Source organism: Oryctolagus cuniculus, chromosome 11 (genome assembly GCF_051225735.1).
Source record: "Oryctolagus cuniculus isolate XC-2025 breed Fujian yellow rabbit chromosome 11, ASM5122573v1, whole genome shotgun sequence".
NCBI classification, from domain to species: Eukaryota; Metazoa; Chordata; class Mammalia; order Lagomorpha; family Leporidae; genus Oryctolagus; species Oryctolagus cuniculus.
In genome coordinates this window covers 98,178,975-98,193,127 of record NC_142877.1, presented here as the reverse complement: position 1 = coordinate 98,193,127, position 14,153 = coordinate 98,178,975, and the positions used below count along the sequence as shown (strand labels likewise).

At 42.1% G+C, this 14,153-nt stretch overlaps 1 protein-coding gene and 1 pseudogene across 7 annotated transcripts in view; one reads left to right on the top strand and one right to left on the bottom strand.

The window, feature by feature from the left end:
• The window catches only part of FGD6 (FYVE, RhoGEF and PH domain containing 6), a 133,961-nt gene that overhangs the window by 1,566 nt on the left and 118,242 nt on the right, over positions 1-14,153 (top strand). For all 6 annotated transcript variants that reach the window (XM_089308772.1, XM_002711207.6, XM_089308769.1 and 3 more), the window contains exon 2: positions 3,992-6,419. In XM_089308772.1, the coding sequence (XP_089164898.1) occupies positions 3,992-6,419 (2,428 nt within the window). The remainder of the gene's footprint in view (positions 1-3,991; positions 6,420-14,153) is intronic.
• LOC149123582 (large ribosomal subunit protein uL23 pseudogene) lies at positions 13,612-14,136 on the bottom strand (annotated as a pseudogene). Its single transcript, XR_016216939.1, has one exon. The product of XR_016216939.1 is annotated as a large ribosomal subunit protein uL23 pseudogene (transcript).

The window sequence follows — 14,153 nt, the reverse complement described above, 5'->3', positions numbered from 1 at the left end:
ATAATTAGTTTAAATGAGAAGTGGCCAGAGATTTTTAAATCCTGCTAGCCACTTGTAGACCCACCCCTCTCTGGGGGGTGTCAAATGCATTTAAAATTGTTGTGTCTTAGCTAAACCAGTTTTCAGTTTCAGTTCATACTTTATAATGAACAGGTATAGAGCACTTACTTTGGCATTAATCTAATTAAAACTCATTTCTAAGGCCCTGTCTTGCAATCTGTGACTCGTTCATTCAAATTATCCTGGAATAATACAAGCTATTTTTATTTATCAACTTTACAATTAAAGAAATCCACAAACATTTTTGTGGTATTTAAGAGAGGGGCATTTCCTGTGTCTAGCTGAGTTAGTTGGTGTTTAGTATGGCTCCCTGAGAAGCATTAGCTACTTTTTTGCTCACTCAACTGTTAAGATTTATTAAAATTCTTTTTTTGTGTCTAGATGGGGAATATGGAGAAGAACTGGGTTTTATTTCCACTCTGTTCTTGTAGAATTATGTATATTTCATTCTTAGAGACTGATTATGATGCTCTGGGGGAATAGTACTGAAATTCATGAAAACTTTTAGGGAAGGTATTTGTAGTTAGGAGAGGGAATCTTTGTTGTGAGACTAATCTGTGCTATTTAGGATGGCTGATTAAGAAAATAATCATGTTGAACATTTAGTCAAAGTATTGTGAGCAGGAGCTTATATTAGCAGGCCCTTTGTAGGGATTTTTGGATTATTCTAAGCAATATATGAAATTGGAGAGATAATTGTAGGTGTGTATTTTGTATCTTTTTGAACATAGCTCATTCCTATCTGTGCTTTGCTTTTTGGCTGGTCCAATAGCCAAGACAGAGTACACGTGAACCACAGCCATCTGTGTGTAACAGATGACCAGGATGTTTGTAATAGTTAGTAAAATGGTACTAGTGGTTTACTTTCTTACCTTATATTTCCCTGGAGCCAAACAGCTGTGTAAATAAAAGATCTGCTGCTTTGCTCTAAGAAGCTTTGGCTCTGACTGTTGATACAGTATTAAGATCCAAAGGTGCTGGACACATTTCCAAACATTGTTCACTTATTTCAGGTCTGGCGTTGGAACAGACCACAATATAATGGCTTATTATCTTTTCAGTTGCGTTTGTTTCAAAGTAGAGCCGTTGAAAAAATACTAATAATGAAGGATTTGGGATATTGCTTTACCAATGACTTAGTTGAACACTTGTTCCTATTCATCATTAAGGAATTACTCAGTAATCCTATTGAAGTGGTTCTTTCTAACTTTTCAAAATATTATTCTATGTGAAAGTGGATATTGAATTTTTTTAAAAGAAATCTCCTGTTACTGACTCATGTGAGAGTGTGTGTCTGTCACAGCTCTGACTATTCCCAGCTTTTTGCTGCCCTGGGATAATGGCAGTGAATGAGGCAAAGTACCTACCCTCCTGGAACTTGCTTTCCAGTGCTGAACCAGACCATGGTGAAGGAAAATTAACACAGGACAAAAAGGCTACCACACCTGGTTCTCCAGAAGCATTTATCTCACAAGTTGTAATCTCATGTTCATCTGGGCTTTAGCAATCTTTTCAACTCCCCCATGTGTAAGTAAGGAAATTAGTGGAGCCAGATCTGCACAGCACCGCACAGTTAGGTTAGCTGGCTCCTGAGTTATGTTACTGGCTTTTTTCCAATACACAATTAACTAACAGTGATAAGCCCAAATTTACAGTTAATTCAGGGAGTAAGCATTGAGGATTTTAGTTACCTAATGATGTGCTGGATTTATTGGGATTGACCCTAACTCATATGTAATTTAATTTCTATAAGAGTAAGAGAAAATGGAAGTACATGTCTCTTGGAAGTGACTCATACACAATATGCATTTAAAGACAAAAGTAAAATTGGTACCGTGGATTAAAAAAAAATAGCAAAAGTGGATTGGTTAATTGACCCTGAAGCTTCTGACAGACTCTTAAGATTCAAAAATAAAAGATTAATTACTAGAGTTTTTTAGTTTTGCTTCAAATATTTAAAATTTCTGGTAATATACATATATAGCATAAATTTATCATCTTAACCAGTGTAAATGTGTAGTTCAGAAGTGTTAACTACATTCACGTTATTGTGAACCCATCTTCAGAACTCTTTTCTTCTTTGACCTTTTAAAAAAATTCTCTTAAAAATCCCAGAGGTAGGATATTTTGAGACCGACAGAAAGGAAATCAGCATGACAGTCTGTTAGTTTTTATTGAGTAAGATGGGAAGTTGGGAAGAGGCCATGAGTATTCATATTTTCTCTTCAGACTTGATCGATCTAGAGTTTCACTTACTAGACCATCATAAGGAAGCTTTGTCACTAGGCTTCGGAGCGTCTTGGAATTATTTTCTGCCTGAAAAGAATTCAAGCAAAACTAGTAACATGCTTATTGAACAGCTGACTGAACTTGTATTGCCTGAGAAATTTGTACTAATTTATTTTGAAAATAATTCATTATCCTCTTTATGTATGATAACATACCTAGGAATTTACCGAGAATGGATTTGTTATCATAATCATGATTGCATACATTGTACAAGTATTAAAGGGCTTGGGAAATTCTTTGGTTGGTAAAGGGAAATAGAGCACTCCTTCCCCCCCCCCCCTTTTACTCAGTTCCATGTAATATGTTCCCCAAGTGTTGTGACTAATTTCCCTTGTTGAAAAGAAAATCTTCATTAAATGAAATATCAAAGCCTTGTGGATTCAAATAATTAAACAATGTCCAGCAACAGATCTTTTGAAAACATTTTTTTAGTTAAGTTTTTATTACGTATAAGAGCCTGTTGAAGGAACAAACAAGTGTGTAAAAAGTATAAGATCAAACATTTTGACCTCAGGTTTCCTTGGGAAAATATTGTTGAGAAGTGATGGTGTAGGCAGAACTTAAAAAGAAATAGGTATAGAAGCTGCATACATCTTTAATTTTAATAGGCCTTTTCTGTAACGCTTTCATTAAGTCCTTTAGGCTAGGAGCAGGTTTGTACAAAACTAGCATATAATACCTATTAATTAAATGCTTCAGATAGATGTTAATTAAATACATACAATGTTGAAGAAGAATTGGTACACTAGAGATTGTGGTCATCTTTTTAAATGCACCAGAACAGTGGTTATTAATGAAGAATAAACAAAATAATCACCTATGGAGCTTAAAATGTATTCCCAGTACTCAGATTGATTAGGTCTGTGGTAGGGCCTAAATGAGTGACCTTTTAAGAAATAAAGCTCCCTAAAGAAATAGATTGAAAATTCCTGTGAAGTTCTTAATGAACTTTATTGTGAGCTTCAAATAATACTCAAGAATTAATTTTCAGTTTTTAAGCTTGGAAAACTTTGAGTTCTGTATTCCTTTTAAAGATTGTTTTGGGGTTCTCTTTATTGAGGTAGACAGATCATTGATAAAAGGCACGTGTAGAACTCTGCAATATATGAGGGGCTTCAAAAAGTTCATGGAGAATGGAATTAAAAGATCAGTCTATTCTGTTGCAAAAGATTTTTGAAATCTAAGCATGATTTTTTCATATGTATCTTCCATGAACTTTTTGAAGCCCCTTGTATCATTGTGGTACTGCTTATACATATGAGAAGCTTAATAGAATTTCAGCCTACATTCAACTGAGACAAATTCAACTCTTAGCACTTAAGAGATGAACTGAAGAGCAATGCTAGTGGTTGCAAGAAGAGTCAATTATTCCATTTACTATCAACTCACAACATGATAAACTATTCCAAAATTGGAGAAAAACTATATTGGAGTTCTTAAGAAATGTATAGTATACCCAGAGTGTTGTATACTGGAATTTAAGGACAATTTAAGGAATTTTTAAGAATAATATAGAATTGAATGTAATATAGCCTACCTAGTAAAATGAAGTCTATAATGTTTAAAGTAAAAATGTTACCAGATTTAATCATGTATCATTTGTGCTTTGGTTATTTTGTCATTATTGTTTTTGTCTTTTTAGAGATTAAGAAGCCACCAGTGGCCCCCAAGCCAAAGTTTGTGGTGGCAAATAATAAGCCAGCTCCACCTCCTATTGCACCTAAACCTGACATTGTGGTTTCTAGTGTCCCACAGTCAACAAAGAAAACCAAACCAGCAATAGCCCCCAAACCCAAGGTTCTAAAGAGCTCGCCTGTTAGAGACATTGGGAAGTTACCATCAAAGAAAATCACTGTGAGCCTGGAAGAGCGTAAACAAGAATTACCCGGAAGCACTGACAACTTTAATGGCAAAAAAGGAGAGCGTCAGAGCAGTGATTGTATTTTACCAGTGTGTTCCTGCAGTTCTGAGTGTAACCATAAGCTTGGGACTGGAGAGAATATGTGTCTAGAAGAGCTTGTGTTAGAGCCCATGGAAATGACTGGCAGTTTAGAAAATAATAAAATCGCTGAATCCTCTTTGGCCATAAAAACCTGGGGTAAATGTGATTCTCACAGTGAAAAGATCAAAAGCCAGAGTGGAGTGGTTTTAAAGGCAAGCATCCTGGACGAGAAGCTCAGAGACGTTTTAACACAAGGAGCGTCGCCTTTTAGTTCCCCACGGCAGCACAGATCCAGAGGCAACCCAGAAATGAATGGGGGCTGTCATTCTGGCAGACAACTCGAAATTGAATTTGCAGATTTGTCACCTCCCCAGTCCAGCCTTGAAAAAATTTCAGATCATTACAACTGCTATCAACAGCTCCCAAGGGGTGAACTTCAAACCATTGAATCTTGTCAGCAAGGCAGTGAGAAAAGTAATAGCTACTTTCATTCATCCGAACTAGAAGCACTGGAAGATGGTAAAAGTATTTTTACATCTTCAGATGGACTTAGTAAGAAATCAGAAGTCAGTGACTTTGGTCCCTTAGAAATTCACTTAGTGCCATGTACCCCCAAATTTCCAACTCCGAAGCCCAGAAAGACACGCACTGCTCGTCTGTTACGCCAAAAGTATGTAGATACTCCGAGTGAGAGTACTGAAGAACCAGAGACTGCAGATGGTAGCTGTGCTTGTTTTACTGAAGATAGCTTGAAAAATGATCAAAGCAGCGTGCTTCATCAGGATGTTGTGTGTAACCAGGAACAAGTGGATAAAATAAAACCGGGAAATGAAAGTGAGTTGAATAGGAGCTTCAATAATGACAGACAGGACTTAGTTAATTCACATAAAGACATGCATCATGAAACGCCGTCCTCTGAAAAACTGGCACCTGTGTTAGACACGAACTCTAATTTAAGTTCTGATAGCATGACAGTAGATGGTTCTAGTACGTCACCTGCTGGGGACAGAGGGACCAGTTTTATCAGATGTAGTGCTGTGTCAATGAGCCTGCCTAAGCAGCTCAAATTAACTTGCAATGAACATTTGCCTACTGCCTGTGACTTAGGAGTGTCTGCCCCTCCAATGCAGAAGGAATCTGTAATGAAAGAGGGAAGTTCTTTAAGAGTAGTCCCCAAAAAACCTCAGAGACACAGCTTGCCTGCTGCAGGAGTGCTTAAAAAGGCTGCCTCTGAGGAGCTTGTGGAGAAAAGTTCTTACTCTTCAGCTGAAAAAAATTCAGAGAAGGATCTAGAAAGAAATCACCTTCAGCATTTGTGTGCCCCAAACCATGGCATGTCACCCTCCTTTGATATGCCTAAACGAACTTCAGAAAAGCCAGTGTGGAAATTACCTCATCCTATTTTACCCTTTTTAGGGAACCCGGAGTCCCTAAAGTCTATCACTATACCTCCAAATTGTGAGCCTTCGACTGCTCTCACCAAGCCTAGAGCAAAATCCTTGTCTGCTGTGGATATGGAGCGATGTAATAAGCCTTGCAAAGACTCTTCAAAGAAAAACTCTCTTAAAAAGTTGCTGAACATGAAACTATCCATCTGTTTCACAAAGAATGACTTTCAGAAATTTTGGTCCAAAAGTAGCCAACTTGGAGATACCATGGCAGGCAGCCTCTCTGGTGGGGAGCGCAAAGGGATAATTAAAGAAAGTGATTGGCATGGTTTGTCGGTAGAAGAAAAGAGAAGTAAACCTATCAAGGCCTATTCTGCAGACAACTACAGCCTGGAATGTCAAAAGAAGAGAAAGAAGTCTCGTGGCCAGATCAGTGCCGCTAATGGTCCAAGAGCTGAGTCTTTGGATGACCAAATGCTCTCTAGGGAGTCATTATCTCAGGTGCCTTGTAAGTCTGCTACCAGTGGCTGTGCCCCAGAATATGAGAATGTACGTCATTATGAGGAAATACCGGAGTACGAGAACTTGCCATTTGTTATGGCTGTAGGGAAAGCTCCAGAACTGGGATGGCAGAATTCCAGCAGCATGGAGGATGCCGATGCAAATGTGTATGAAGTGGAAGAGCCTTATGAAGCCCCAGATGGCCGGCTGCAACCTGGACCCAGACAGCAGCATTCCAGGTAACACTTGGGTGTCAGACATTGTGCTTTTTTACCACAATTAACTTTGAACAGCCCCGTGAGGTAGGAATGGAGAGGGGGGTGGAATATTTGCTGAGGTGTGATTCTGAAAACATATATTCAGTGATTCCCAGGTGGAGTGTCCTTTGGTCCTGCAGTTGGATTGAATATTTGTAGTGTAGGCTTGGTACTACTACTCACTAGCCCATTCAAAGAATTTGATCCAGTAACAGTGTAGATGACTACAAGAAATGATTGAGGTATAAGAAATCTGTAGTGCAATAATCCATGGATTTACCTATGGTGCCCTTGTTAGGTGGAACCTCTAAAGTTGCAGAAGTTCTCACTCTGTGAGGCTTTGTTTTACTTGTTGAATGCTAATTGCTGATTACAGATGGATATGGAAATACACGTAACTACTCCTTCTTCCTCACTTTTGTATATATACTTCCTACCTGAGAATACCTGTCCTGTATCGCCTATGGTCCAGCTCATCAATCACGGCTTCATGAAGCTTGTGTGTTACATCGGGGGAATTCTTTACTCCTGTTCTGACCTCCCAGTTTTGCTGTAATATCAGTACTGTCTTTGTCTTGGTCTCTTCTGGTGTGTCAGATGTTCTGTGTTCAGTTATAAACTCCTGAAGAGGTCTTTTTATATCCTTTTATCCTGCATGAGGCCCAACAAAGGGCCTAGAAGGGAATCAGTAGATACTCCTTGGCTGTAGGGAAGAATGAAGGAGAGAGGCAGATGAAACCAGCGCTGCAGCTGCCTCGTGGGTGGTGAAGGCACTGGGAGCCTTTGCATTGTATTTGCAGTTTTGCAGTGTTTTTTTTTTTTTTTTTTTTTTTTTTGTTTGTTTGTTTTTTTTTTTTTTTACAGGCAGAGTGGACAGTGAGAGAGAGAGAGACAGAGAGAAAGGTCTTCCTTTGCCGTTGGTTCACACCCCAGTGACCGCCGCTGCTGGCGCACCATGCTGATCTGAAGGCAGGAGCCAGGTGCTTCTCCTGGTCTCCCATGGGGTGCAGGGCCCAAGCACTTGGGCCATCCTCCACTGCCCTCCCGGGCCACAGCAGAGAGCTGGCCTGGAAGAGGGGCAACCGGGACAGAATCCGGCACCCCGACTGGGACTAGAACCCGGTGTGCCGACGCCGCAGGCGGAGGATTAGCATATTGAGCCATGGTGCCGACCTGCAGTGTTTGTTTTTAACAAGGAAGGACATAGACCCCTTTTTGAAATTTTCCTGTTATTCGTAGCCCACTGACTTCAGGCCTTTGAGTACTGAGGTATTAAAATGTGACTTTTGAAGAAATAGCATACCTGGCACATGGTGGGGACTCAAAAAGGAAGCATTACTGGGTAAACAGAATAAAGTTATCAAGTCATTGCACCAAGCAAAAGAAATTGTTTTAAGTTCCTTTAATTTTCAGATATTCTTCTAGATTTTTTAAAAAGAGTTTTATTTTATTTAAAAGGCAGAGAGAAAGAGAGATAGCAAGTGAGCGAGCTTCCTGCAGCTTCCATATACTAGTTCAGTCCTCAAAGGACTATAGGACATCCAGAGCCGGGCCAGGCCCAAGCCAAAGGCCTGTAACTCAGTTTGGGTCTTCCACATGTGTGACAAAGATCTAAATGCCTGAACCATCACCTGCTGCCTTCCAGGGTGTGCATTAGCAAGAAGCTAGAATTAGGAACAGATCTGGGGGCCAGTGCCATGGCTCACTTGGCTAATCCTCTGCCTGCGGCACCAGCATCCCATATGGGCGCAGGGTTCTAGTCCTGGCTGCTCCTCTTCCAGTCCAGCTCTCTGCTGTGGCCCAGAAAAGCAGTGGAGGATGGCCCAAGTACTTGGGCGCCTGCACCTGCGTGGGAGACCAGGAGGAAGCACCTGGCTCCTGGCTTTGGATTGGTGCAGTGCTGTAGTGGCCACTTGGGGGGGGGGGGGTGAACCAGCGTTTAAAAGGAAATCCAACAGCTTAGCATTTACAGATTTTTTTAATACTATGTTTATAATGTATTAGGAAATCATTGTAGACAGTCCCCAATTCTAAATAGGGTTGTATTTCTCAAATGATTTTGAAAATGGTGGTAAAGGTTCCTGTGTAACCCCTACTTGTGTTAATCATTACTGTCCTGACTTCCCCTGCATGACTAACCCTGGGTGAATTTTCTAGGCCCTTGTCTGTGTTCTTGTGTGATACTAGCTGGAGCTGAGCCTGCAGCCTTGACCAGGGTGGGGATGGGCACCTGGGATCTCAGAGAGGCAGTTCTATAGGTCTGAGGCAGCAGGGTTTGTGGGAAGGGTGAGGTGACTGAAGAAGAATGAGGAAATTAGGGGCTGGGTGTGCTGTGAGGAAGACTGGAAGGCACAGGAAGTGATAAGGAGAAGGGAAGGGTGGGGCTGTTGGAAATTAGCAGGCGGAGGGTTTTTTACCTCCCTTTCTCTCTTTCCTTCCTTTGCCAACTGCAGAATCTGCTAATTGAGTTTCTGACCCCAGGCAAGAATGAGATGAAGAACCTGGGGAAGGGAAATTTAGCAGAAAGGGAGTAGCAGTGGGAAGTCCCAGAGTGGGGGAGGGTCAACAGCCAAATAGTAAAGTGAAGGGGCCTGGAAGAGTTTCCCACAGCCTTAGGAACCACGGCAGGAGGTGTTCCGGATAGGTGATTTTTCTGGGTGGAGTCTCAAAGCAGTTTTGTTGGAAGTAACACTTGAGCCACTCGGGAGTATTCTTGTGTGGTTGGTGTACAGGTATGAGACCTGTTCCCCAAAATGTTTCAGGCATAGTAACCCTAAAACAGAGCGGGCAGTGGGCATTTCCCTCTCGCTGATAAGTCAGTGATTTTTAATTTACTACTTTTATCCAAGAAGTTTGATGTTCACAGGGAAATTCATAAAATTTAATCTTTTGGTATTAAAGGGTTGTAGACAAATCAGCAAAATAATAGTGCCCACATGTTGGAATTTTCCTTTTGAAATTGAGGCAGATTTCTTCATTCTATGAAAAAAACTTTCCCTGGAAACATTCCAGGCTTTTCCTGTGTTTAGTTTGTTCTTATTATAAGCACTTCAAAGAAAAAGTATGATAAATGGGTTTTCCTAGGTAACCTAGCAAATCCTCAGATTTTTTCAAATCGCACAGACGATCACATGTCAAGCACTGTGCATTTTGAAAAGGGGAGGCTGCTTCCAAGTAGCTTCTGCCCAGTAAGGCAACAGACAGGTCTGGTACAATGTGGTTTGACTAACCCAAGTCTTGTCTGAGTTGCATTAATGACAACTTCACAGGGGTGACACTTGAGCCAAGGCTTTTAAACTGTACGTGGGACAAGGGCTGGCGCCGCGGCTCACTAGGCTAATCCTCCGCCTAGCAGCACTGGCACACCGGGTTCTAGTCCCGGTCGGGGCACCGGATTCTGTCCCAGTTGCCCCTCTTCCAGGCCAGCTCTCTGCTGTGGCCCGGGAGGGCAGTGGAGGATGGCCCAAGTGCTTGGGCCCTGCACCCCATGGGAGACCAGGAGAAGTACCTGGCTCCTGCCTTCGGATCAGCGTAGTGCGCCGGCCGCAGCGGCCATTGGATGGTGAACCAACGGCAAAGGAAGACCTTTCTCTCTGTCTCTCTCTCTCACTGTCCACTCAGCCTGTCAAAAAAACAAAACAAAACAAAAAACCCAAAACTGTACGTGGGACAGGCATTTGGCACAGTGGTTAAAATGCCGCTTGGGAAGCCCTCATCTTGTATCAGAGTGCTTGGATTCGAGTCCCGCCAACACACACCATGGGAGACAGCAGGCGTCAGCCTCGCGGGAGATCCAGATTGAGTTGCAGTTTCCTGGGTTCAGCCTTGCATTTGAGGAGTAGCTCAGTGGGTGGAAGATCTGCCTCTATTGCTCTGTCTGTCTCTTTGCCTTACAAATAAAAAGAAAATAAATTTTTGACAAGTAAAGTGGTGATGATTCAACTCGGCACTTAGAAAGTCGTTTTCTGACCTTGGTAAGAGCGGTTTCAGTGGTACTGAGGGAAGAAGCCACATGGCTGACTGTGGAGCCTGAAAAGAGAGGAGGTGGAATCAAGAAATGTGGATTACTTCCCATGGAAATTTTGCCCACAAATATGTTTTATTTGACAGGTTTGGGTTTATCTTTTGGTCATCTTGAAGCACCAGAATTGGTAATAAATTAAACTTCAAAGTCATTTCTTTTTAATTTATCAGTTTATTCTTATCTCTGATAAAGGAAATTATTAGGTTTTTGTGTGTTTGTTTGTTTGTTTTTGACAGGCAGAATGGATAGTGAGAGAGAGAGAGACAGAGAGAAAGGTCTTTCTTTCCGTTGGTTCACACCCCAGTGGCTGCTGAGGCTGGCACACTGTGGCCGGCGCACCGCGCTGATCCGAAGCCAGGAGCCAGATGCTTCTCCTGGTCTCCCATGCGGGTGCAGGGCCCAAGGACCTGGGCCATCCTCCACTGCACTCCCGGGTCACAGCAGAGAGCTGGCCTGGAAGAGGGGCAACCGGGACAGAATCCGGCACCCGGACCGGGACTAGAACCCGGTGTGCCGGCGCCACAGGTGAAGGATTAGCCTAGTGAGCCTCAGCGCTGGCCTGTTTTGTTTTGTTTTTTAAAGATTTATTTATTTATTTGAAAGAGTTCCAGAGAGAGGGGGAGAAAGAGAGAGAGTGTTTATGTTCACTGGTTCACTCCTCAGATGGCCACAACAGCCAAGACTGGGCCAAGCCAAAGCCAGGAGCCAGAAGCTTCTTCTGGGTCTCCCACATGGGTGGCAGTGGCCCTAACACTTGGGCCATTTTCTGCTGCTTTTTCCAAGCCATCAGCAGGGAGCTGGATTGGGAGTGGAGCAGCCAGGATACTTACCATTGCCCATAGGGGATATGGGCATCATAGGCAGCAGGTCTACCTGCTATGCCACAATACCTGCCCTGGAAAGTATTAGTAATTTTTTTGCTTGTTTTTCACCATTTGAAACATAAGACTGGGTTTAAAGAGTTGCTGAATGGCATTACAAGTCATGTCATCCTGTAATGGCATTGGTGTTATAAATCATCAGATTTAGTCCAGAACAGATCTCTCCCTGGTTGCATTTACCATCTGGTGGTATTGTTGGATTTTTAACATGATGACTAAAATATAAATTAATAGCCCTAATGAGCATTTCTGTGTTAAACTATCACAGATAAGAGTATGCACTTAGAGGATAGGGGCTGGGACTCATATGTCTTAACGCAGCCCTTTCCTGTAAGTTATTTTCAGTATCAGCTCAGGAAGTATCAAAAATTTGTATGCCTCTTTGACTTTCTGTTTCTTGTGTTGGAATCACAGCCACACAGTTTTGGCAAATCTGTTTATTTACATACTCACCCTGCACTTGAGACTGTAGCTAGACACATTGAGTTTTGTTTGTTGGTGGTAAACTTTTTCTTTTTTTTCTTTTAAATAATTACTGAGAATTAATTTAGTTGCAGTAGTTTTGTCCAGGTATATTGCCGTGGTCTCAATTCCTGCCAAAGCAGATGAATGATATAATTTTATCAAACATTTATGCTTTTTTAAAAAAGAGTTATTTATATTTGAGAGGCAGAGTTACAGAGAGGCAGAGGCAAAGAGAGAGAAAGAGAGGCCTTCCATCTGCTGGTTCTCTCCCCAGATGGCTGCAAGGGCTGGAGTTGTACCGATCTGAAGCATGAGCCAGGAGCTTCTTCCTGGACTCCAGCGCAGGAGCAAGGGCCCAAGGACTTGGGCCATCTTCTACTGCTTTCCTAAGCCGTAGCAGAGAGCTGCATTGGAAATGGAACAGCCAGAACTCAAACCAGTGCCCATATGGGATGCCAGCACTGCAGGTGGTGGCCTTACCCGCTAAGCCACAGCACCGGCCCCACATTTATGCTTTTGAGTGATAGAATGGCACTTTATACTTCAAAAGATATTTTTAGTCACAGGTGAAAGAATGTGTGTGTGTGTGTCCTGTTCTGCATTGTTTTGAGATACATGAAATTTGCACATTTTGAGGAAAACATTATTTTTAGACTTATTGGTTTTGTATTGCTGGGTTTTTAAGTTTTATTCAGTAGTAAAAATCTGAAAGTCTTATTATTTATCTAAGGATATGATAATGCTGGTTTTTTTTTTTTTCGTAAAATTTAATGTAATTACTTTAGTGAGACATACTAGTTTGCAAAAAAAGCTTCTGACTTGTTTCCTAGAGGAATGGTCCCAATGTGAACTTTTTTTTAAGATTTATTTATTTATTTGAAAGGTGAAGTTACAGAGAGTCAGAGGCAGAGAGAGAGAGAGAGAGAGAGAGAGAGATCTTCCATCTGCTGATTCACTTCCCAAATGACCACAATGTCTGAAGCTGGGCTGATCCAAAGCCAGGAGATTCTTCCCGGTCTTGCGTGCCTTGGTCCCCATTCTGCTGCTTTCTCAGGCGTTAGCAGAGAGCGGGATCAGAAGTGGAGCAGCTGAGACTGGAACCTGCATCCTTAGGGGATGTGGGCACTGCAGATGGTGACTTTACCCACTAAGCCACAGTGCCAGCCCCCCATGTGAACTTTTCAGGGGAAGGTAATACAGGGAAAGTGACATGGAAAAGGAATGCTTTTCCTAAGCATTTGCAATTCTTGTAAGGACCTGATAGAAAGATAATCAGGCAATTCATTAATCTCTGGATAGACTAAAGTTATTAGTAGCATGTTTGAAACTCAGAATACATTTTTGCTGTAGAAATAGCTTTGAGTGGGAGTTAGGTTCCTAGCCATCCCAAAACAACACACTTAACTTCCAATGTATGAAAAATGCAGTGGAAAGTAATAGGAAATGAGAGTGGCAATATTGGAGCAATAAAGTTAAATAAATAGTTTTTGTGACTCTTAAATGATCATGCAGTCAGGAAAGGAATGGCTAGTGTGTGGAAGAGGGAAATACTGATGGGGAAAAGAACCAGACCTAGAGGTGTGAAGATGAACTTTGGCTTTCTTATACTCAGAGGCCAGTTAGTTCCAGATTTGGGCTCAGGGTTTGTATGGAAGAGGATGTGTATGAACATACTGAGACTCACATTGTACATGTTCACTAATGTTTGTACTTGCATATTACTTCAGTAAGCTTTCCTTGTTCTTCCAGACATTTCTTTTATTTTTTTTTTTTATATGGTGAAAAAACATATATTTAGAATTAGCCAGCTGGACTCCGTTCAGATGATCCCAATTTTGTTGGCAACGTCCAGAGCATCATAGTCAGGAGCCGCCGCACATACGCCTTCTTCTCTCCGTCAGGTCTGATCAGGGTGTTGACTTTGGCCACATCAATGTCATAGAGTTTCTTCACAGCTTGTTTGATCTGGTGCTTGTTGGCCTTGACATCCACAATGAACACCAGTGTGTTGTTGTCTTCTATCTTCTTCATGGCCGACTCCGTGGTCAGGGGGAACTTGATGATGGCATAGTGGTCAAGCTTGTTTCTCCTGGGGGCGCTCTTCCGAGGGTATTTGGGCTGCCGTCGGAGGCGTAGCGTCTTGGGCCGCTGGAAGGTGGGGGACGTGCGGATCTTCTTCTTCTTGTGGCTGTGGACGCCTTTCAGCACTGCCTTCTTGGCCTTCAAGGCCTTCGCTTTGGCTTCGACTTTAGGAGGGGCAGGAGCTTCCTTCTTCGCCTTCGGCGCCATCTTGGTGAAAAGCCAGACATTTCTTTTAAATTCATCATCCTTTCCTGGAATTGCATG